At 31.2% G+C, this 25,872-nt stretch overlaps 1 protein-coding gene across 1 annotated transcript in view; it reads right to left on the bottom strand.

The window, feature by feature from the left end:
* LOC131850181 (slit homolog 3 protein) overlaps window positions 1–25,872 on the bottom strand; it is a 103,802-nt gene that overhangs the window by 1,706 nt on the left and 76,224 nt on the right. Inside the window, exons 6-16 of the mRNA XM_059200353.1 lie at window positions 25,525–25,672; window positions 24,794–24,922; window positions 22,774–22,965; window positions 19,781–20,145; window positions 18,195–18,397; window positions 17,389–17,541; window positions 16,647–16,903; window positions 10,423–10,491; window positions 6,353–6,441; window positions 5,395–5,455; window positions 332–458 (exon numbers count right to left, since the gene is read on the bottom strand). Of these exons, the coding sequence (XP_059056336.1) occupies window positions 332–458; window positions 5,395–5,455; window positions 6,353–6,441; window positions 10,423–10,491; window positions 16,647–16,903; window positions 17,389–17,541; window positions 18,195–18,397; window positions 19,781–20,145; window positions 22,774–22,965; window positions 24,794–24,922; window positions 25,525–25,672 (1,793 nt within the window). The remainder of the gene's footprint in view (window positions 1–331; window positions 459–5,394; window positions 5,456–6,352; window positions 6,442–10,422; window positions 10,492–16,646; window positions 16,904–17,388; window positions 17,542–18,194; window positions 18,398–19,780; window positions 20,146–22,773; window positions 22,966–24,793; window positions 24,923–25,524; window positions 25,673–25,872) is intronic.

Genomic DNA, 25,872 nt, shown 5'->3' on the forward strand with positions numbered 1-25,872 from the left:
CTAAGTTACTCTTATTACATCAGCTACCTGCCAAAAAAAGTCCCGTCAAAGTCAGTCCAGCCATTTTAGAGATTAGCCGGAAGAAACAGACAGACAGACAGACCGACAAAAATTGTAAAAAATGTTATTTTGGTGTATATACCGTATTTATATATTCATATACATGTAGTAAAAAACGGTTATTTCAATATTACAAACAGACACTCCAATTTTATTATATGTATAGATATATAGTATAGACATTGTGTTTTATGTATGCAACTTCTTTTAGGCTTAACCACCGAGGCTCACATAATATTTTATTACATAGTACTTTAAAAATAAAACTTACTTTTCAATATCCGGTAAAGTATGTCCCTTACACCGTGCGTCCCATTTGGACCAATACTTGAATCCTTCTTGCTCAAATACTCTTAAGGCGCATTCACCATCATCCTTTATGTCTTCATCTAAAAGAGCTGCAAAATAAATTCTTCATTATCTACCTCATAAAATTATATCCCAGTAGCACGATAGCCTTGCAGTGAAGTACCTATTTTTGAATATTGAATCGTATATAAATGTAAATAGAAACTAATTTTAACTGTTTGCCAATATAATAATGTGCTGTCTACGGAAATGACTGTGGCATACGTTAAACGTAGTGTTTGTTGAAATTTTCCTTCACGACTATTAAACCAGATGATGCTGTCAGAGATATTAAATAAATACTTAACACTAAAAAATATTTTAGGACCGGTTAAAATAATAACAATAACATAAAAAATATATACATAATGAATGTAATATTTAAGAAATTTAATCAATAGCTAAAAAAATAAGTTTCAAGTTTTAAAAATGTTCCATACAATTTTTCATCTCCCCTTTTAATCCTTGACAACCCATTTGTCGCATTACAAAGTACCCTATGTCCTTTCTCGCGGTCTAGACTATCTGTATACCAAATTTCATTTACATCGGTTCAGTAGCTTCTTGCTAATTCTTCTCAACAGAAGTAGCTAACCGAAATGGACGATAAGGATAGTAATAAAAAATGATGACGTGTACTACATGTGTCTTGTATGATTAAATAATTTTGACATTGACTTTGAATTTCGGATTGTTATTGATTTATTTCCATCACTACTGTCAGTAGTAAATATAAACTTACGGGTCTAATTTAGGATAATACCACACTAGACTATGAAGATCTCTTTTTTTAACAATAAGTACTTTATAATAATAAGATTAGCGGTTTGTATTATTTATAGACCTGGAAATATCAATCTATTAACATTGCTACAACGCCTCACTAAAATGAAGACAAAACAGGAAAATACTTTGCCTGAATTACTATCTATTGTTTTATTAAGTAATTACTTACAATGATTTTATATATAACTATAGTATTACTACATACCTATTACTATGTAATATTATGTTATCTGTGCTATTACTATTAAACAAATTTAATTAATAAATATTTTGGCCTTTTTTTAATAATTATCTTATAGACTATGTATATTTTATACCATGAATATCAATGAAGTATTCTGTATTTATAAAACGAATTTTATGCAGCGACATTCAAATATGTTAACAGGTCAAGTAGCTATTTAAAATATTTAATTATACTATTGTTATGAACATTTTATTATTGTAATTATATTATTATACTTAAACACTTAAATATACATTTCATTTTAAGAATCTCTTATTTTTGGTTTTAAATTAAACAATACAATAAAAATAATATTCATTTAATAAAAATGTATTCACCATTCAGGAAGGAATATCAAATTATTATTTTAATTATATATATCTAAATTTATATTATAATTAAAAAATGGTTTTGTTGTTAATTGTAATTGATATAATAAAGATTTACTATAGAAATAATCGAATATTTTTTTAACTTTTATTGTTAGACATTTTATTGTTAGTTCCCTAAGTCGTTTTCTTTTGGTTTGATTTGTGATACTAAAATATACATTTTCTTTTAGTTTGATTCTAGAATAGAATCTCTGTGTCAAAGTCCTAATGTGCCTTCTATAATAATAATAATATCTCAGGACGATTCACACAGCGCCATCTAGTCCCAAGCTAAGCAGAGCTTGTATTATGGCATGGTAGACAACTAATACAAATGCATAGATATTTTTTTGTAAATACATACATAATGTATATAGTACACACCCAGACCGATACAAACAATTATACTCATGAATACAAATGATTGTGCCGTGCGAGGAATCGAACCCGCAACCATCGGAAGTAAGGGAGTGTACAAAGCCGCTAGGTCACCGAGACCGTAATAACGTATATTTATTAAGCAGTAGGATTTTTCATTTCCCAAATACTAAACGGACTTCTAAAAAGGTCCGTGCGTGGGTCGGCTTAATGATGATACAACAAAAAACGTATAAACACGATTAAATACTTGTAATCAAGTAACAATCAATCAAGTACTGAGCTCCGCATGAAGCTACTTTGGTCATTATTTACTACTCTACTGGACTCAATTTTGAATGACTCCAATTGATATCCTATAGGTATACCGTAGCGTATAATTTTGGTATTAGATACTAATTTATAGAGTAAACTAGAAATTTTTCGAATTCCAAAAAAAAATTAATAAAAACCTATTTCTAAATGACAGTCAACAAACAAATCTGGTAGCATGATTTTTTTTTTTAACATTGCAATATTAAATTAAGTATATGTTTAGAGTTCTTTCTGTCTCAAAATTTTGGTAAACCAACAGCGTTGCAAATAAAAATTTAATATTCATACATTTCTAAAGAAAAAATGAATATTTTCTACAATTATCAATCGATTGTCCAAGCAGAACATTTTTGATTCAGCTATTAATATTTCCAATATTTCTTAACTGTACAATTACCAAGATTTATTTCCATTCGAAACAGTATCAAACTCTCTCAATGCTTGTGATTATTCCAGTTTTCATCATGATGTATTAATAATGAACCGTGAAATCGAAACAATAAACAAACTACTGAATGTGTTATTGGTGATACCAACAGGATCTTTAGTAATGGGCACTAATGGTCTCTCACGATGTGTTCTATCAACTCCACGCAGTTCCCTTGGTAACCAGGTGCATAACTCCTTGTGAATTTGCCACGTCGATCTAACGGATCTGTTTTCACTATCGTCCTATTATCCTTCATCGGTATTTTGCCAGCATTATGGCAAAACCATTTCATGTTTAATTTTGAACAACAACTCATTACATCTTTGAAAAAATCTCTCAAATCTATATTTGATATAAAATCCTCCTATAAAGGTCATTCAGAATTACACCATTGAAAAAAATACGAGGAAAATGGTGTTAGATCAATCGCGCATAACTAGAGCCGTATTTATCAACACCATAGGGCTATTTTACATACAATAGGTGCTCAATGACTACGCAGTGAATTACCCTTGAACTGTGACACTTTCGGGTGCTGTCTGTTATTTTGTATTAATGCGCAGACGAGGTATGTAATAGGTAAAAGTAAGAACTTATAGGTAACAGATATTGTTTGTTGTATTATTATAATAGATGAGAAACATTTTGTTAAATTAAACTCTTAAATACATAGACAAATGCATTTAGGTATTTCTATTGATTGTCTAGTACCCATAACACAAAGCTGCTAAACTTGTGACTAGATAACAATGTATGAATTATCCAAAGTTATTATTATTATTATTGTCAGATAAATAAACTTTGACATTACTTAATACATGTAATATTTTCTTATTTGTGCTAACACTAAGTACAAACGCACCTGCACTTTATTAATTTTATGTAAACTACATTGGCATGATCTTTTATCGAATAGTGCATAAAATGAATATACAAGTAGAAAACAAGTTTGTGAATTAATTGATTATTTATTTATTCAACACCAAACTAACCAGGCTTCACAGTTGCCCACTTGGGAAGTTTTCCTACTACTTAATAATCTTCTACCATCCTAATACTACGAAATTAATGCAAGTTACAGATAATTTTACACATTAATATATCATACACATAGGTAGTGTATGATATAGTAATGTGTAAATTTATCCTTTACTGTTTTATTTTTAATAAATTAATTACGATAGTTTCAATTATAACTAAATAATATGCTAAGTACCTACACATTGGCAGATATATGCCTAAAAATAATTTAAAGAAGAAAAAATCTACATAGTTTATCAATAGAATTTAAAACAAATAGAGAACTGAAAGAAAGTTATACCAAAGATTTAAGACATTATTTTTGCTAAACTAAATCATACAAAAATAATATATAGGACTATATCGACTGATAAACCTACCGCAAATGAAATGACAACAACAAATTAACGATATCATTAAATTAAATAAACAATATACTATTTTTAGAAATAGAAATATATCCACTCATAATGATGTACATTAAATAGCATCAAATCAACTACATATAAATTGTATTTTTTTTAAAGTGAAACGCAGATGGAATATTTATTTGCGAGGGCATTACAATTTTCGAATATTTCGCCTCTCCTGAGATATAATATGCATTATACATAAATCTTCCTTTTGAATCACTGTATCAGCTATTGTTGAAAACTATATTAAAATAATATGTTGCGTAATTTAAAAGATCTAGGCATACAAATAGCGGCGGCGACTTTGTTTTATACTATGTAAGTAAGATAACAATTAACTTACTTCCACCAAATGGTATTTTTTCATTTATATAACAAGCAACACTGTTATTAATCGTTTCGTGTAGTAAGCAATGTCAGACCCATATGTGTAGATAATGGCTTTTGTATCCGTATGTTGACTGATGTTCAATTGTTTGACATTTAGTTCGATTTAAAATGTAAATTGTCTTTTCTATAGCGAACCGGCATTCGCTCGTTTGTATAGGTATAATTAGAATAGTTATTACAATAAAAGAGATAATCATCTTTCATAGTTGTTTTTGTTTGGTGTATTTTACCGGCAAAGATATTCTGTCAACAGGAGGTTGACAGAATATCTTTGATGTAGATATGAAAGAATACTAAAAAGTGTATAAAGAAATAATAATAAACGGTGGAAAATTCACACCACGTCGTCTATTACGCTATGCAGTGTTTGGATTATAGATATTATACAACTGATTAAAATCTAATCAGAATAATAGTAATTTTTTTGCTCATCTCATCAAAAAATTTCAATGTTTATATAAGATCCGAAACAAACTTGTCTATTTATATTTCTGACTGATTCTCTGGTAATGGAAACACTGATATCAAACCAATCCAAGATATAATCGATATGCAAATACAATCAGGCCCAAGTGTTACGTTTACCACGACATTAATTGTTTCTGACTACCCCATCTAGAATAAAAGTCGTGAATAATAATTAACATGGATACTCACCTTCGCAGGATATTTCACATTTGCCACCTCTACGACCTTCTTTGCACCATTCACTTCCTATCTGAAATAATGTTAAACAGAATATTAAAGCAAAATTACATATAATATATTAATTTTGCTTAATAATAGATAGATAGAGTAAATAAAAGAATAAACGATATATTAAAGAACACAGGTATAATTACAATAAGGCCATTATTATTGAAATCAATCATGCAACCTCGGAAATTAATATAAATATGATACAGATAGGTAATATGCAAACAAGAGAAAAGAAAAACAATATTAAAAACATAATAGGTATTTATCGATAAATAAAGTAAAATGATATAGCTTCTTCACTATTAATTTTAATTTATTTCTATATACGGAACAAATATAAATTCAGACACAGACTTTACACATTACAATTACAAGAAAAATATTTGTAACAATATTTAGTCTGACGAATGTGCTAAATAAATAATTAAATAATCCGACACATCGTACCACATACTTTCAAACGTAGTAAATCTTATACTATGGGTCTAATAGATATTGTTTTTAGCTATAGGTACATCACTCACCGACATATTGTTATTAATCATGAATACAAATAGAATGCGAAAATCAAACCCACGACTAACAAACCCATTGCACTAGTCTGCTATGTAATTAGTATGGCAACAAATTGATGGCCACTTGATGATAAATGGCAACCATAACCCTATATAGATGAATAGAGCTACATCACGTTATTATGCGTTGCCTTTACTGAAGACTAAGATATCATGCCTCGACACCTTTTAATTTCGCTGTTTTATCTTGTCCTTCAACGAAATCACAAAGCAAGCTGCTTTGCAGCTGAAATAGGCAGTCAGAGGTCACGCAAAGCACTTTTACACGTGGTAGAGTTTATAAAAGTCGTTTTAATTATGTACGTGTTCAAAATTTCAAGTGCTAACATAGGAACATTTACCTGAAACAGTCCATAATACTTCCTTCTCGACGATTTAACAACAAACGTAGATGTATTTCTGTCACTGTGTTGCTCGATTAAACACACCCCTGTAATAAACAAAACGACATCTTCAGTTTAATGCCATACAAAAAGTTTACGGTTTAAGGATTCAAATATATGTTATGATAAAGGAGCCAAGTGTCTGAATGTTTTCATTAGTACTATTATTTTAATAATAATTTAATATTAATTTTTAATATTAGAAAACACAATAGTGCACCCGCTTGCGATTACAGTGGAGGCTGATAGGCTGAGTATAAAAATATGTTAGTAAGCAGATCATGACTGGTGAATTCCCAGGAATTATGCAATATGGTTTCTGATAAATAAAAAACGTGCCGTTCATAACGTATCTATATTTAGACTGACAGGCCTACCCACTACATTATTGACATTATAACTAATAACTATTATAGCCGTACACGGAGATTGATAACGACTTAATAAGTAATTTACCGATTCTTCTCAACTGAACTGAGCAGTGAAATTAAAATATAAAAATATTCGCCTAAGTGACTAAATAAACTTTTACCGATAAGTTAAATTTCTCGTCACTAGTGCTATACCCTTAATTTTAAGCTTGCTTTGGAAGCTGTGTTCTTTCAATATAAAACATTTAAATTATAGTATTACATGCGTGACATCTTGGTCCAATGAAACGAATGTGATATATCAAGTGCATAACAGAATAACTTGATAGCCATGCTGTTCATTTATATATGCGACATTTAACAAATTTGAAAAGGAAAAACTTCTTCGTCTTACACGCCAGCAATTTTCTTAAATCTTTTAGAATCGCCCTTTTCCAATGTTGTGGTTGAGGCTATCTGCATCGGTATCTTAACTACACAGCTTTAAAAAATAAAACATTACAAAATATAATTTTCCCTAGTGTTTCAAGCATATATAGACCGTGCTAACCTTTAGAAAGGTGACCAAATTGAATTAAAAAATCGAAAGTGGTACATCTATTCCGGGACAATACCTTTTAAACAAATATTATAAAGAGAATATATTATTTGTACTTAATTGTTTTTAAAATTCTTTCCCTATTGAAATATCAGCAAATAAAAAAGATTGTATTATATATTTAACAAAATAGAGTTATAAATACATGCACAAAATGACACGTACAATATTTAGATTGTGTACAAAAAACAACCTTCAACGGAACTTAAACCAGCACCTTACAAAATTGACTATAAACACAAATTTACCATTGTGCACATCCAAGAACTGAATAGTGTACTTGTCACGATAAATTTATCAATTGCTTTTTATAGCACCGTCTTATCTATAAATTACTTGTAGTAATATAGCAGTTGTGAATAGAATGTCTTGCAACACAACACCTGCCCAGACTTATGTAGTATGGAACTTAATAATACATATTACGATTGATTATTTGAGATTAAGTTTTTTTATGTAATTAGTATGGCAAACTAGCTAACAGCTGATCTTGCCATGGCATGCCGCATCTTTATGACTATAAACTTATTTAAATGATATTTATTAGCATAACGAATAGCGTTAAAAAGTTATATAGGTACTACAACGAATATTCAAAGGTGTATTAGCAGATTATATCAGATTTAGTTGGGCAAGGAGGTAAACAGTGTGAAGTCAGTCCCGGGATCTGCTTGAAGTATCTCACACACGCGATGAACTCAGCACACGCATGCTAAGCTATTTTTTTTTTATTATCAAGTGTTTTGAGCTATTGTCAGTTGCTAAATCCTATTATATTCGCCCTTATTTTGAAAGTCCACATACTAGACTAGTCAGGAACAAGAATTGAAGGATATTCTTGCGATGATTTTTATCTCCTCAGGATAGGGTGTATACGTTCTAAAGGAGATATTTCGTTTATGCATAAGTGGGCTACAACCACATAGTATATGTAGTGCAGTTTCCTCTGCTTGGCAAAGGGGCGCTTAAGAAGTGCTAAGAATGCTCGTCGTTTTTGTAATTTCCTGTGACGTCAAATTGTATGAATATGGCTAAATTAAATAAATAGTATGTTTACTCGTTCATAAGTTATCAGCAACCTGTTCCATTGATGGAGTTTTTATTGATATAATGTATTAAAAGATTTAAACTTTTGTTTGACAAAAATATGATTATACTAATATGATGCTACTAGCAGTTTATGTTAAGTCACTCTTCACATATACAACCCATCTATAGATATATAGAGACCATCGTGATCTAAACTGATGGCATTATTTAGTAGATTTCATTATTTTGTTTAATTCCGCAACCACACAACCATTCAGTGTCAAAATCTGGCCACCTCTACTAGAAGCGTTACTATTTCCCTACTAGTGATCAATTTCTGACCGCTATCAAATTTACACCAACATTGGTGGTCAGGTTTCCGTATTTACTTTGATGAAATTAATATAAATTCATTTACTTAATTATGGAACGGACTGTCACAAAATGACACCGAATTCAATAAAATAAAACCCAATTCGTAATACCATCATTCTTCACTGATATTTCTTTAACATTTATCACTAGTGGAAAGGCATTAACGACATTAATTTATATCATCTATAATAATAATAATAAATTATCTTTTCTGTGCTAATGTTATAAAGAGAGTGGAGTTTGTTACGAGTAAAGCAAATAAGGGACTAATTGCAGAAAATCTTTGACTGTTTGAAAGATACAGTTTGGCATAGGCTATATATATTAAGTTAATATATACAACACTCACAAAGATTTATAGAATACCCAGTTGAAGCCGGGGCGGTCCACTAGTTATCAAAGAAACATGCTATTAAAGTCGAAAGGCGTCACTGTATTACAATAACCAAGTTATGACGTTATACGAAAATATAATCGAAGATAACCAGTTTCACAAAAGGTGTATTAACAATAATTAATGCAATATTACTATACAATATTATTATAGTAAGTTTAAAATATAGTATTTACTTTATGCTACAATTAAAATTGACCTATCTTGTCGAACCCGGAACACAAAATGTAAGTCATTAATCACATAACATTTAATATTACGCATTAAACTTAAACTTGTGCAAATTATTTTCAATTAATTTGATTAAATACGTTAATACATTTTTTGTCGAATCAATCTAATATAATTTTTAAAAATTATCATTCACTACTCATAATGTTAAAACAAGTGAGTCAAGACTATAAATATATTTTTTTCCACTAACTTTAGAACAACTTCAAATTAAAATTTTTGATAGTTGATTTTATTGTAATATTTACAACAATTCGAAATCCATGCTGATGTTTATTTTTTCGTATGTAAGGTATTTTCCAATTACCTAATAACTAATAACTTAATTGTAGAAGTTCATAGATAATATCTTTCAGTTATTAGTTGCAGTTAACTAATAACTGAAAGATATTATGGCATAGTATCGAAGTTATACTATTATTAATATAAATGTGAAATTCTGTACAGATGTCCGAGTTCATTTTACTTGAATGAACTTAAACGTCTCGATGGATTTTAATGCAATTTCATACGCAGATAGACTACAACTTGTAGCAACATGTGATGTTTATGTGGATATATCTGTATTTTTTTTACTATAATTCCTTTTCAATTTAAAGTGTCGAAGAATACAGGTAAATATTTATAGATTTGCATTTTACTGAACGACAAATGTACCGGGGAAAATATATATTAAACATTTTAACAACAGTAATAACTACATTATATTATGAGTACTTAATTAATCAGATATAGAATTGGTTGCATTTTCATACACCAGATAATATTAGGATACCATATCTATTTAATAATTATGACGTTTATGTAAATATTATCATATATTATAGTGTTATGTATTCATCGTACGTACATAACTAATATTCTGTTTCATACAATTATTAGTAACCAAGGTATTCACATTACATTGAAACAGCAGATCAGGTGTTCCCCAATACGTTATAGGAAAAACCATTCATAATAAACCCGCCGACAGACAATCGGGCTAATCAACAACAATGCATTGTCAAAACAATAAATTATACACACTCACAGTTACTAAGAAACGTCCTTGAATAATTATTTTTCAGCAATTCACGGGTCAACTGACATCTAGTAAATACTTTGCTATTTACAAACGCGCATGATAGCGCCAAAATTATTGCGTAACACGCGACACGTCCTAACGCCATGGTGTTTCGACTTAAACTGACAATAATTTGCGTTCGTTTTTAAATTACGTGCTCGTGCGCATCTCATGACATTTTAATCAGATTTCTGGAAATCAACTAATGACCCACGATAATTAGTCTTGTTTAAATAGTATGTATTTATTCTACGTATAGCATAGTGAAGTCTCAACCGATAGAAGTCAAATCCCGGAACCAGCTGTACGTTAAAACTAGTTACGGAAGTTTATCAAGCAATTGAAGGGGATTGTTAATAATGGAGACTGGTGGCTCCACGCAGTTCTCTCTGGAAACTATTATTGTTAATTTGTGGTGAATTCGCCACGATGGGGTAACTCATAGTACCAGAGCCAGGACCTAAATGTCAATTATTTCCTCTCGGCCGAAAACTTCTAAAATGTTTAAGATAGGTGTAGTATGAAATCTAGTGAATGTCAGCTAGGGCTGAAAATGGATTGAGGAGTAGGACTTACGTAGGAGATTAAAATTTCTTTTTAATAAAACTACAGCTTGTACTTTATAACTTTAAAGTAATAAAGTACAAGCTGTAGCAGCTGTTAACAGATATGTTGTTATTTAGGATTTTAACAGGTGGTCTACTGTTTATCAAAATGTGCTTTGTATAATGCCACACAAGATATAGAAAGCTATTATAGAAGATTTCAATTGAGACGAAATTGTTCACATGTCTATGGACACAAGCTACAGTAACCATTTACCATCAGATGGGCCGTATGCTTGTCTGCCACCACAGTAGAATAATAAAAAACAGTAACCTGTCGCTGGCACCACAAGTGTACTGGTGGCATACTCTCAAGCGGAGATACAGCAGATGCTGAAGATAAATTTTGCGATAAGTTGTCTGTAATATGGGCGGCGCAATCGCTTACCTTTAGATGAGTAAGTAATATAATCTTTTGGACTAATATCCTTTAAGAAATGGTACCTACTTCTCATAAATTGTGGACCAAGGTGTTAAACCTCTATTCCTTGTAAAATATAAAGGCTTAACATCCTGTATCTGTAATAATAAATAGCCTATTTACACATTATCAAATTATCGTTACCGTATATTAAAAGCTAGTTGTGGCTTGCAGTTTCCCTTATCTAAATATATATAACTCAAAGGTGACTGACATAGTGATCTATCAACGCACAGCCCAAACCACTGGACGGATCGGGCTGAAATTTGGCATGCAGGTAGATGTTAGATGACGTAGGCATCCGCTAAGAAAGGGTTTGTATGAAACTTTGAAGTTTGTATGAAATTTTGTAAATTTTAAACCGATCGGGCTAAGACTTTGCATTCATAAAGCTACTATGATGTAAGCATTCCCTAAGAAAGGATTTTGATAAATTCCATCCCTAAGGGGATAAACTAACGTGAGCGAAGCCGCGGGCAAAAGCTAGTAATATATAATCCCTAAACACACCACATAGCACAAGATGTTATGCTATACGATGTCTTAGTTGTAACTTCTTTTCACTTTTTCCTCGGCTCCAAAAGGTTGTATTAACTTAAGTGAAAATTAGATTTCACCGTTTTCAAATTGTAATAATATAAAAAAACAAACTCGACTAGTAGTTTTAGAGATTAGCGCGTTCAAACAAACAATTTTTTCAACTTACATATTAATACAGATTCCAAGGAATAGTAATTGTCAAAGTACTTTGATTTACCGGTACTGTAGGTTAATATGTTATCGGGCCCCTATTTTATATATTCGTATAACGTATTTAAGATAACGAATATTTGTTTTCTTTACTATTTATATGGAAAGATTACATAATTAATATTAATTTTCCAATTAGTTACAACAATTGGATAAGTACCTCTTTGGCCGGCTGATATATTTATTGCTTCTGTACCAATAAGGTTATTCTAATCTATTCTTAACATCTATTCACATAAAGGAATACAATCATTGTAATCTAACAAATCAAGGTAGTGTACCCTAGATACCGGCAGCATTACCTTTTTGAATAGCCATAACTACCTTCTGGGCAAAGTATCTACCAACTCGCAGGTCACAAGTAACCTCGCCGAGCTGCGCTGAAATACTCGTCAAATACAATTTAGCTTCTGGTTTCTTTTATTTATAATCATGAATGCATCATCATAAATGCAAATATACTCGCGCCACACCTGATGGTAAGTGATTACCGTTATCTCTATTAAATATGTTGCGACATAAGTTATACCCCTCATAAGGTACCTCCTGGGATGTACATATTTGAATTAATTAAGAAATGACGTTTTTTATCTTTTCTTTTGTATAAACTGGTTTGTTCAGTTTGTAATAAATCGCTGCAGTTTATGTCTTCATACTTAGTAGTTTCACTGGCGTATCTCACTCTTCATTGAAAACACTGCTAAAAAAGCAAGTTGCATTGTTAGCTGCATCTAGAAATAGATGTAGAGAGGTATCCACGTTGACGGTTTCGTACAAGGTCTATTTCAAAAGAAATAAAGTTTTTTTAATGACAATTAAGGAATGTCCTACCTGCGCTATACACTATCTAGGCACCAGTGGAGAATAATAGGATAAGTAGGAAGTCGGGTCAGTTAGCCTGTAATCAGATGAGCGGTACGCTTAATTGCTATCTTTGTGGTATAGGGAACGAAGATCTTTCCAGAGATCGCCGCGTGGAATTCAACCTGATACGGTGCAATGAAACAAACATTAATTTGTTAATTTTTTATTTAGGAAAATAATGCGACCAATAATTTATTATGTACAATAATTATTATACTAATTAAAGCAAGGCCAAAGTATTCGATCAATTTACACTGGCATCGAAAGTACACATTATAAAGCTTATTACCTTAAAACGCGTATTATAGAATTACAAAACGAAAACTTTATAATAACAAATACAAACAAAGCGCGCGACGTCCCTTGAAATAATAACAAACATTCGAATAAGGAGCCTCGAGTTAATTCATTAGTTTAAAATATTATATTATCAAAATATTATCTTCACAGAAGACAAAATGTTTACTATTTTAGTCGTTAATATGAAAGAATGCAGTTAGTACATTATAACAAATTTGAATACGTGAACGCAATTTAATAATATTCAAGTTTATTTATTACGACTAAAAGGTCTTTTTAAATTTTACAATTCTTTTTCATAATGTATTTTTTGTTTTTAGAAACAATAAAAAAATAACGGTCCTGATATACTTTTTATGAAACAGACAAAATGGTTGTATACCTCAAAACAGACGACTCCTGGCACATTGATATGTCTACGAATTAATATCGATCGTGAATAATTTTAAACCATGTATTCAGGAATATTAAAATATTTGCTTAAAAATAAATTCCGCAGATTGCTCTGCCTAACGGAGTGAACAGCGTTCCCAAATCGTATATATACACATAATAAAAATGTGCATATTTGTGGTGATGATCAACGCCGTTAACACACATTACAATCTTAGAGACGTCTGTCTCTATGTCTATCTATGAGTTGTCCTCTATTATCAAACATAGTATACTATTACAGTAAACATAAGAAAACAACTACTGCTGTCTACTCCAGCTCATTGTAAATTGTAATCTTCATTCTCTCTAACATAAAAAGGGTTTATGTACAAATCCTTTTTCAGAACTAACTTTACATAAAATATGATAGTGATGAATTTAGTCTGAAAAATAGATTATACTATGGATTTATTATCCAGACTAAAATTATTTAGTCATTCACTTAAAAGCTATTTTCTCTATTTGAAAGAAAGTAACAAAAACAACATTTATTACAATTAAGATGTGACACACAATTCCCACTTCAACTATTAAGTTAAATTGGGAAATGTGTATGAGATACAGTTACCTACATACTCCAAGGTAATCGTATCAGCGATACGTGCAATTAGTCAAGGAAACAATTTTCCCAGTAAGACAAAGTAAGTATTTCTACTGAGCACTGTACGTACTAGAACTTTATCACGCCAACTTACAGTACAGTATTGTTATTTAGTATATAAGATCGATTATACAATGTAGTATCTCAGTTTACAATCATCCGTTAATATACACATATCGTCTCATCCAACAACATCGTCGTCCTACAATCTTCATACATATGAAGGTTGTATAAATTAGGGGATATAAAAGTTTTAAGTACGAAAAGGTCGTACTACAATCACTTTGAAAACCACATAGTTTAAAATGATCTAATGTCACTAACGTTACTTAGCTTACGTTAAATGCATATTTTCAAACCTATATCATAATTAGTGAAATTAAATGTTACAAAACTAAATAGCTTTCCGGTTCTGTTTGCCTCCCACGTACTTCTTCTAAACCAAGCAAAGATTTCAAACATACGTTTCACTGTCATAAAATATTTTTTTAAAGTACATTTCTATAAAGAATGTACATATTATATACTTCTATATCGTTCAAAGCAAAATCCAATCATGTATCTACTGATAGATAAACATCTATTTAAATCTAAAACATTTTTAAAACAAAACTTCATTACAAAATATGGCATTTGTTAAACTCATATTGTAACTTATCACTATTTACAATCAATTGAAAATCGATAGACTGAAATAACTGTATACTTTTTCTGTATAACAATATAATGCGTACAACTAAGTTGTCGCACTTTAAAAGGGCACATAACCTATTATACAATATTACTTTTCTTATCTTAAAATTCGCACATTGCCTCGCATTATATACATAGAACAAGTTAATTAGATAACATCTACAGTTCACAAGTTTAACAAATCTTAAATCATTATTATAGTTAATAATGTTATCACAAAACAGAGGTGTTTATAAACATTATTCTTGGAAACTTAAATTATACTGTTTCACAGTATTTACCTCTATAACAGATTAAAATTAACATGTACCTACTTAAACTTCATTATATATATATATATAAATTGTTAATTAGACTCCGTTCATTGAAATATGAAGAGGCTGCTATTGTTGAGGTGGTGCCGACTCCAAAAGTAATGTAGAAAAGTAGATACATTACGGGATCTTCATACATTTGTTTACAAGTTATAAGCGGTAATTATCGAATGTCCACGTTATTAAACAGAAATGGTAATAAGAAAATACGATAGTAAAAATTAATGAAATGTTAGCAGTCATTCATACCAAACTATAATGTGCAGAATATAATTAAGAATATTATAACATTTGATACCAACTATTTCGCAATATTAAATGTAAGTAAATAAAAATATGACGAGAAGCTAAAATTATTATAAGACTAGTATAAAATCAATTCAATCCTGAACATCGTCTTATATTTAATATGTAATCATTAATTGAGAATGATTACAAGAATTAAATATTAAATCCTATCCAGAATGGAACTCATATCAGAGTGTTTATGAAACTTTCTCTCCATATAGAATATGAAAGTTCATGTATTATTATTCAGAACACAGCGACAATTTTGATGCACCAAAATCTTACTGCCAACATTAAAATTATTACAGCGCCTATCGAAAGTTTGTGTACATGAAAGACTGACGCTACAAAACTAGCAATGTGCAAACAACCAGCTGACAACTTGCTGGAACGCCAGTTACAGGCTGTAAGCAAAATTTGCACTGCGCATTAATAACGATGTAAATAGTGCTTCAAATAATCGTTTATTGTATCCAGTGAGATAGAGTACATTATTACTGTCCTTTTTTCTAAACTTCTCTTCAATTATATTAATATAGTACCACACTATAAAAAGATTTCATTATATAATTCTTTTATTGCATCATTGTTTTTAAAAGAGTAAATTTTTACATCATCTAACTATCACACCTTAGAAGTCGCTGTCAACATTACATAACTTGCTCTTGGGGTTTCCTCAAGCACAGGTTCTTGCCTAAAACATCTATGCGGCTCAAATTCCGTTGGTTTCCGCAACATTTTTCTCACAAAGCATACCAAGCCCACAACAATAGCCATCAACGCAAGAGCCACGCCAACTAATGCTGTATTCAAGTTTTTCATACCGCCCTTCATTTCCAAAGAACCTGTTTCTAGTAGCTGTGGAACCACGCATATTGGTTCCATTCCATTTGTTTTTCTATACTTGGTTAAGGTCGCACATACTTCGTAAGGTCCCCTCATAAAGCCTTCCATTGTAATTTGCAAAGTTGTTAAACAAGGGATGTCCTTCTGAGCAACCAAAGAGCCTTGAGATAGTACAGCGATTTCTACATAACAATTGGTTAGGGGATACCGGGCTTCAGAAATTCTTTGAGATCGTGGTATACTATATTGGGATCGTGGAAGCAATCCCGAAACTGAGACTAGCACCGTTAAAACTCCATCAGTAGTTACATTAGAGCGTACTTCTGTTACTCTGAAACAAACATTTTAAGTTATTACTGAAATGCGCCTCATAAATATTAAATAGTTTCTTATATAATACTTTACTGTCCGACTTGAATCCCAATGATCCAGAATTTGAATCTGGGAATACCTTCCGTTGGAGTTACGGTAGAAAGAATGTTAACGTGACCCTATAACTAAAAAAATACTCCTGGAGATACACCATTTAGCTGCTTAGTCAGTAAGAATCCTAGTTTCCACCTGCTCAGCGGATGGATAATCTTTCGAAAAATTTTTTACCTATAAAGAACTAGTTGAGAGTAGAAACTCAATGCTGTATTCCTCTCATGCTTTAGGACAATTCAATTAATATGATTTTGCTTTTAACCTGCGATAAAGGCAAGAATAAAAAGAGGCATACAGATACAAAATACTCGTAAGTTAGAAAACTAACTCGTAGTTAAAAGAAATCAGTCTACTACTTTAAAACTGCGTTGCTATAATTAGTTTTCTTACCGAAATTCCTGAATATTCGGCGCAGAGGTGATGACGATAGGAGCTGTGGTAGCAAAAGTTGCCCTTTGCCTAACCAACAATGGTGATCCACAGCCTAATACAAGAGATAGAGGTACGTCTGAACTATCCATTTCTTCAAGAGCTATGCAAAATCTGGAAAGAATGTTATCATATTAATACTGTTGTCCTCTATATTTCTACTTTCACACAAGATGCAAATTGCTATAGTAAACTTGCAATCGCAATCGCAAAGCAAAGGATAAGAAAAGATAAATAATTACAGATAATAGTGACCTAGTGCGGTAGTGTTGGTTGAAAGAAATTCCTATATGGGTCATATAGGAATTTCTTCCAATCAACACTATCGGATGTACTTATTAGCATTACTGAAATAACAGTAAACGCATAATGTTCATCAATCCGAGTATCAGTGTTGAATTTACTTTAATTACCGTGAATTTGATTTTTGATGAATTTTATTTAACTAGATTTTATTTACATCTTTAATTCAATGATTCTTTTCAACGATTGTTCATGAAATTTTAATACTTCCAATCTTTACAAACTTTTCATATACTATCTAGTTTATTTTATAAATCAAATGCTAATTTTCGTAAATGTCAACATCTAAAAACACTTACTGTAAGTATTGATTACGTAGACATTAAAAACATGATTTTCTCAGAAATAATTTACTTGTATAATTATGTTGCGTTAAAAGTACTTATTACTGTATCAGTCTATATTATTCTATGTATATTATATAGAGATAATAAATGTAGACCAAAGAAATATAGAAATCTTACGTGTATTTATCAATAGGATCGAGTTTCAATCCTCTCAACAGCACATTTCCAGGTGCAGCCCTATGACAGGCCACGTGCTTGGGTATACCACCAGCTCTGGATACAGTCACACCTGTACATCTGTACCGGTTATTTGAAAGTGGGTCTATGGACCAGGTTAAGTGGACTACTTCATCATCGAACCAGGCGTCTGTTAGGCGAACCTACAAAGAAAGGGATGAATTAATTTTATGTAGGTATAACAATTATAATTTATTGGAATACTCCATCTTATCAACGAATTTGAATGTGATATAATATAAATAGAAATTATAACTCTAAATTTACTATTTAAATCGTGGTATTTACTAATCGATTCTTAAATTTATCATTAAAAATAATATATAGTTACTTCAGCACGAGTAGAATCGATGCAATCTGATCATTTCATGTGGTATATTTACAGATATAACGCGTGTTAATAAAAAAACGGCATTAACTCAAAAACTACAAGTTTTTGTATTTAAAATATATGTCATAACTTTAATTTTAAGTACAATTATTTCATTATCTTAATACATTATGTAATAATATTCATACTTCTTTTTTATTCGCCAATCTACTCGTAATAAGTTTTCTTCACACGAGGACATGTCATATTAACAAAAATCCATTATTCAATAATTCGAATATATAATAAACAATATATGAAAAAATTGAGCACATACTAAATTTCATAATGACGCCGTTACTGATGCAAATACAAACAAAGTGATATAAAGTTCCGTTAGTTATCACAAGTTCAAACAAAGCATTGTATTCGCACTGTCATTGTCATGGATTTCGTGCTATCTTCATTTACATTATATATAATGTAAATGAAGATAGCTCACCATAGACAAGTATACAATTCCTAAAACAATATTGCCACTGAATATTTCAAATACATACTCAAGTAATATTATTTGAAAAGATTTAGTCCAGTTTCCTGTCAGTTCTCCTTTCAAACTACTCAGAACTTACAGTAGATTTAACTTAAATTAAGTGCCTGTATTGATTTATATGAACGCACACACAGAAAGGAACAGGACATCGTTGACTCCATCCGGACTAAGAGTAACCTGAACCTGAGGGTAACAGCTGTAATCGAGTCACAACGCGAGCTTCATAGAGTTTGCTACCCGGGCCCCAGCAACCTTCATTAAAGAAAACTACTGGCCGCAGAGATTAGTATAACGGGTAACGGTGAAGAATTGCCATAGCGAGCATAGTCACTAGACTCACTATAGCAATATTATTATTTTCTATATATGTATGTTAATTTATAAAGTATATATAATTGGGACCAATTTGTTATATAAATAATATTACGTTCCCAGATTTAAATAAATATATTGAATACAGTAAACATCCGCACCGTCTCTAGAAATAGATAAAGTAAATTCTATACTTGAATTTCAAACAATAAGCTCAATATTATAGTCCTAAAGTGAAATCGTGAAAATTAAGCCCATTGTTTGAAATTCAATGATAGAAATCATAGACCCTTAATGAAATTAAACTTTCCGCTACAATAACAATATTTTAACTTATAAAACTATACCGACCTTGGATTTAGAAGTAGGTAGGTCTTCTTCAGACGGTATTTCCAGTTCCTCATCGTAAATATCGTCATCCAACCCCTCCTGTTTATCGATATAAACATCTTGCGTTTCAATATCGATAAATTTCTCTTGGCTATCAATAGTGTTGACCAGAATTTTATTGTAATCGTTATTATCGTCTTTCCTTTTATCTGTATGTTCGAAATCGTCGCAGAGTTTGTTTTTCGATAGTCGAGACAGTAAAGCGCCTTCTAAATGAGGCGGCGTAGCGCACACCGCATCCGATTTATCCGATTGTGAAAGGTTTTTTGCTTCCCGAAGCCACCTAGCGAAACCGGCCATTAGGCAGTCGCAATTAAGTGGATTATCTGAAACAGACCGACTTTATCTTTTAGAAAGAATAACAAATTTGAGTAATTTTATAAAGACAATAATTGTCGCTTTGCATTGTTAATGACTTTAATAAAAAAAAATCGTGCCAGTGTCACGCTTTCGTGAAATTAATTTAAAATTTACACCTTAATTAAATTAATTTAAGATTTTGGTTCATTGGTGCAGAACGTAGTTGCCTAGTATTTATAACCGGGACTCAGATCGAAAAGTTCGAGTCTATATTTGAAGAAGAAATTTTTTGTGTGTCAATTTACGAGTATATTTCTAACTAACTCTTCTGTAATGAAAACAACGGTAACTAAACAAAATAGTCCGAGAGACGTCGGTAGGTTCGCCCCCTCACACACGCATTCAAATATAGTAAACGAAATTTGGGCCAAAACCTCAGCCTACCCTGTCTGGGATAAGGGCCGTGAATTTTATAAATACTTATTAAATATTTTAAATGGTAGACCATTCCAGTTATATAAAAAATATAATGCTACAAAAAAATGTTCGAATCACTGCAACTATTGTAACAGAATATAACTTGACGCTTTCCTGAGATTTCCTTTAGGATACACTATTTTTAAAGCATCAGTGGAATGATAAACGAGCGTGGGTGAAGTAAATGATATTTGTCACAATGTAGACAAGTGGCGCTCTATTCACCCCACTGGGGACATAGCGTGAAAATATGTCAATGTCACACGTAAAGTACCACGTGATTGATGACTTGATGCCGAAGTATTCACGTATGGTAGCAATACTGAATTAAATAAAAAGATCATCGCTTCACACTTCGTACAATATTAATACTTATTCTTGTTAGTAATTGTTTAACTCAGTATTATAAAATACCTAATAAACGTACTAATCTTTCAAGTAATATAAGCAGATGCCGTCTAAATTTAAACTTTAGTGAGCATTGATTAAGAGTTGAAATAACGTAGTAGACTTTGTAAGAAGTCGTCTGTTTGGGTACGTTAGTCTCACCTATTTCAGACGCCAAGCAGGTTACTATATAAAATATGTTTCGGTCGAAGCATTAGGCTGAATTTGAAGGTACGGATGTTGTCATCTTATCTTGTCCTCCAAAATGGCAACACATGCGTAGTGTGTTACTCCGCATGTGTGGCATCACATGATGTGATGTCTGTAGTATTCTTTATCTATGTACATAAACGACGGTGACCACTTACCATCAAGCGAGCCGTCAGCTTGTTTAGCAATCAAATTATATACAAAAAATATCAGTGATGCAATCATAATGACATCCATTCGTGTTTTGCAATCAAGTTATATAGAAAATAATCCTTATTATAATCATAATTACAAACCCCTCTCGACCATTGGGCATTTAATTTTATCCATAATTTAACTAAGTTCTTGTTCGATGGTGTTCGGTAGAGTCCGTTCGGCACTGGTAATAAAATATAGATATTTAGCAATATAAATCGATCGGAATTGGTTTCAAGAGTATACCGTCCGATCTAATTATATGTAGAAGGCTGATACCAGACCATAACGGGCTGACAACAAAGGAGCCATCAGAATCCACTACGGATAGTTTTATATATTAATCATATTATGACTGATTTACGTCTCAAATTACTTCCTCCTTATTTTAATAAGTTGTCAATAAAAACAACAAACAATATCATAGAAAGTCGATATTAAAGAGCTCATAAATAAAAAGGGCATAAAGGAGCGAATAGTAAAAGTCATGCAACAATATAACATGGAGTGGCGTCCCATCTCGACGTTAACAATGAGTTTACGCAGTCGCCGTACCCGCCGTCGCCTCACTCAAAGCTCAAAGAGCTGAATATCGATAAATACCTCCTTGATACACATTGTTCTAACGTTTATTACTTCGTAATATTCATTTGTTTTCAGATATATTTATTTCCAATGGTAGAGTGTACCATGGGAAATAAATATACCTAAAAACAAATGAGTATTACGAACTAATAAACGAATTAACAGAAAAATTTGAATGTGCTCCGTATACCCTCAGATCTTACTTTCAAAACCAGAATATAATCCAGCTGCTTGCCGACAGAAATAGGTAAAAATTCCATACGGAGACTACGGAACATCTTCGCTAATACTATACGGACTGTGATAATTATTTTAGGGTCTATTTCCCTGTTACTCCCATACGACTTGTGTTTTTTAGAACAATATTCTTTTTTATACTACATAATCTAATCTTTTTAATCTAACTAACCGAGTACTTACATCAAAAAGAATATCTAATTATAAATGAAAAATGATCGATATCATTTAATATAATTTCGAAGAGAATGGAGTAGGATTGTTAGTAATGAAGACAACGAACCACTTGAGGACGACATCCACGTTATCTGCGTTTAAAACCAGCCACGAGGGGCTTCATGGGCTTCATGCCATCCTTATCTTCCACTAATACCCGCCATGATTAATGCAAGTGTGTAAACCATTCCATTATAATAAACACAATTTCGATTTAATTATAACTTTACTAAGTAATTATAGCACTAATCAAATTAATTCCACTGATATTGCGTAAATTGTCGATGTTCATCAAGGGGCACAGCCGTATGTCACAACTAAATTGCGAATCATCACCCTCCCATTACCTTCAATAGTGAATCGTCCAAGGTCCTTGTGCTGTGCCAGGGCGCCGTCATCGATCATCGATATGTCATTATCGTGGAGGAGCAGCTCTGTGAGATGTCCGAGCGATTTGAGCGGCTCAGCAGATAGGGATCGCAGGAAATTATGAGATAGATCCAGGTGAGATAGTGACGTCAGCTGCGCTAGTGATGCACCTGCAATGATTTACATCACTTTGTTTAATCCCGCTGTAATTGGCAAGTATGAGACCATATATATTCGGTACGGAAACTTGACTACCGCTACGACCTTCTCTAATGGTGATGAAATTCCTTCCAAATTATTATAAAATCAACAAACATATTCAAATATTAAATAGTAGCTAATTTTTGATTAAAATGACAATATATATAAAGCTTAATAAAGATAAGTGGTAACCGTCGCGTATATACATGAGAAATAGGTTATTACAGCATGTATCCGACAGCTGAATTGAGGAAAACACTTTTATACTAATAAAAGTATTTTCCTCACTTCATTTCTACTTATAATACAATATTAATTAATTGATCAATTTAATATAACGGTCTTTTATTGTAAATAAAAATACTCTGTTTTTTTAGTCTTGCAAATGTTAAAAAAGGTACTAAGTTAATTATCTAATCTATCAATTCCTGCCTTTTTTTTCCTTATCTTTAATAATAGATTTTCATGTTTTTATGTAAAATGGAATAAATGTAGAAACAAACTCTCTCAGTTATCTATTCGATACTGATGTAGGTCTTTATGTAAAACCTAAAATGTATTATAATTCTAATCTATTGTTTTTATATGTAAAGTTTACCAAGTTGGGGCAGTCAGAGATATTGTCAAGTGAAGACGTTATGGTGAACACAACAACACAAAATATTCACATTAAGCTAAAGCCTACTGGCTTATCTCGGATTCATTTTCAGTTTGTTACTGGTGTTTCCATTACTGGACACTCAAGTAGAAATTTTATTTGACACACGACGTTTTTTTCCGCCAGTTTTAAAGTAATGACCTTTTGATTTATGTTCGCTTAATAAACTATTACACTATCTCTATTTTTTACACTATAAATTAAATACTCACAAACGGGCAGTAACAGTAAGAAATAAAGTAATAATTTCTTCCATTTTTCGTTCGTATTATAAGCAAGCTATAGATATATTTCTAATTTTTAATAGCGGAAATTAAATGTCAGTACGTTTGGCTGATTTTTCATAATAAACCCCATCTCATGGACATGTTCAATGTTATCCATGGAATATTCTGGATCATTTGGTTAATAGCTTTTGACAGCGATAGAGACCGCGTAGTTCGATATTGACGCGGAAAATCAAAATTGTTTCTGCATAATTGCTTTTGGAGCGTAAATGAAATTTCGTTTTCGATTATATAATTATTCAATATTAGTTTTGTTTTCGTTTTAATTTAAACTATTGTATTATAATATATAACATTGAACAGTCTGTCGATTTGTATGTATTAATGCCTGTACTATCAGTCAGATTTGAATCATTCTTTTTAGATTTTATACTATAAAGTTTGAGGATTGTTATACAAACAAAACACAAAGTTATACAAACTTTAGACGTTAAGAAAGAAATAAAATTATAATAAACAGTAAGCAAAAATTTAAATTAATAAATCGGTTAACAGATTTCATTAATAATATAATAGTATCATATACCGTATTCAAAATCTCCTTTTGTACGTTATCTGAAATATTTTATTCAATTAGGTGTTAAAATAATAATTTTACGGAAGTTAATGAATTTATATTATTTTATGGCTGCCACCAATTTTGAACGGATTATTTTGTTTAATTCTGATTCTATTAACATGTGCCAGAATAGAAAATGTCGTAACGTTTGCTACTGGAAGCGTCAAGTTTCTGGAGTGAAAATTTTTGGTCTCATACATGACAATGGTTACGGAACTACGATGTTATACCTTCTTATCTATCTGACAATACTCAGTGATCATATCCACTATAGTTTATATAGTGTTTCTTACCTGAAACTGCAACTATTTCATTATGAGACAAATCCAAATGTGTTAGATTTGTTAGATGCCGGAATGCATAATCCTCCAAGACATCTATTTGGTTGTTGTGCAAAATCAAGTGCGTGAGATTGGTTAGGCCTGTAGGACAAACATATTAATGAAATATATATTGTAAATAAAATGTCTTTAACAAAAAAGAAATTCAGTTGAGTTTCTTGCCAGTTCTTCTCAATTGAATCTGAATACTGGACGCCAGGGAAAAAATATTAATACAAAAAAAATTACGTTCATAAGCGGCTAAAATGTCTTACATGAATAAATTATTTTTGATTTGATTGAGATAAATAAATAAAAGAAGTTCACAGTTACATTCATCATTTCCATATCATAATTTTCAGTGTTTAATAGTATTAACTAAAAATGTGTATTAATTATCTAATTCTTACTATCATATATTAGAGTACGCTCAAATTACGAATCTGTTTAAATTATTAATTAAATGATGAAATATGAGATTTGTCTTTTGAATCCTTAATTTCTCTTTTATATATAGTAAACACTATACAGGAACAGTACAATGAGGCAAGAAATTAACATTACTTTTTCCTTAATAATTTGCATTTATCTGTGTTAATTTAAATTTTAATCTTCATAACATTTTTTCATGCAAATAATCGTGGTCATGATTATTCATGACATAAAATAAATTGAAGAACAAGAGAAGATAAAAATAAATATACCTGATAGAGCCCCACGTCGTATACTTGCAAATGTGTTATCAGATATTTGGAGGGTAGTTAAATAGCTGAGTGACGGCACCGTTGTGGGTCCGAGCGGACCTTCTAAAGCATTACTTGATAGATCTAAATCTTTTAATAGATGAGCTTCCTGTGAAAGAAAACGTATTAAGTAATTTGTACGTATTGTCGAAAACAGGGTTGTTGCGATTATCAGCACCGTTGGTTTGAGAGCATTTTCAATATCAGCATTAAACGATGTTGATTTCAATTCAATGTTCAAGCGGGGGTTTAACTAACCTGCATACATTGTAATATATTATGCCATGAATATAAATAGGTACAGACTTT

This window comes from Achroia grisella, unplaced genomic scaffold, assembly GCF_030625045.1.
Source record: "Achroia grisella isolate CSIRO2021 unplaced genomic scaffold, CSIRO_AGI_Agris_v1 utg702, whole genome shotgun sequence".
NCBI classification, from domain to species: domain Eukaryota; kingdom Metazoa; phylum Arthropoda; class Insecta; order Lepidoptera; family Pyralidae; genus Achroia; species Achroia grisella.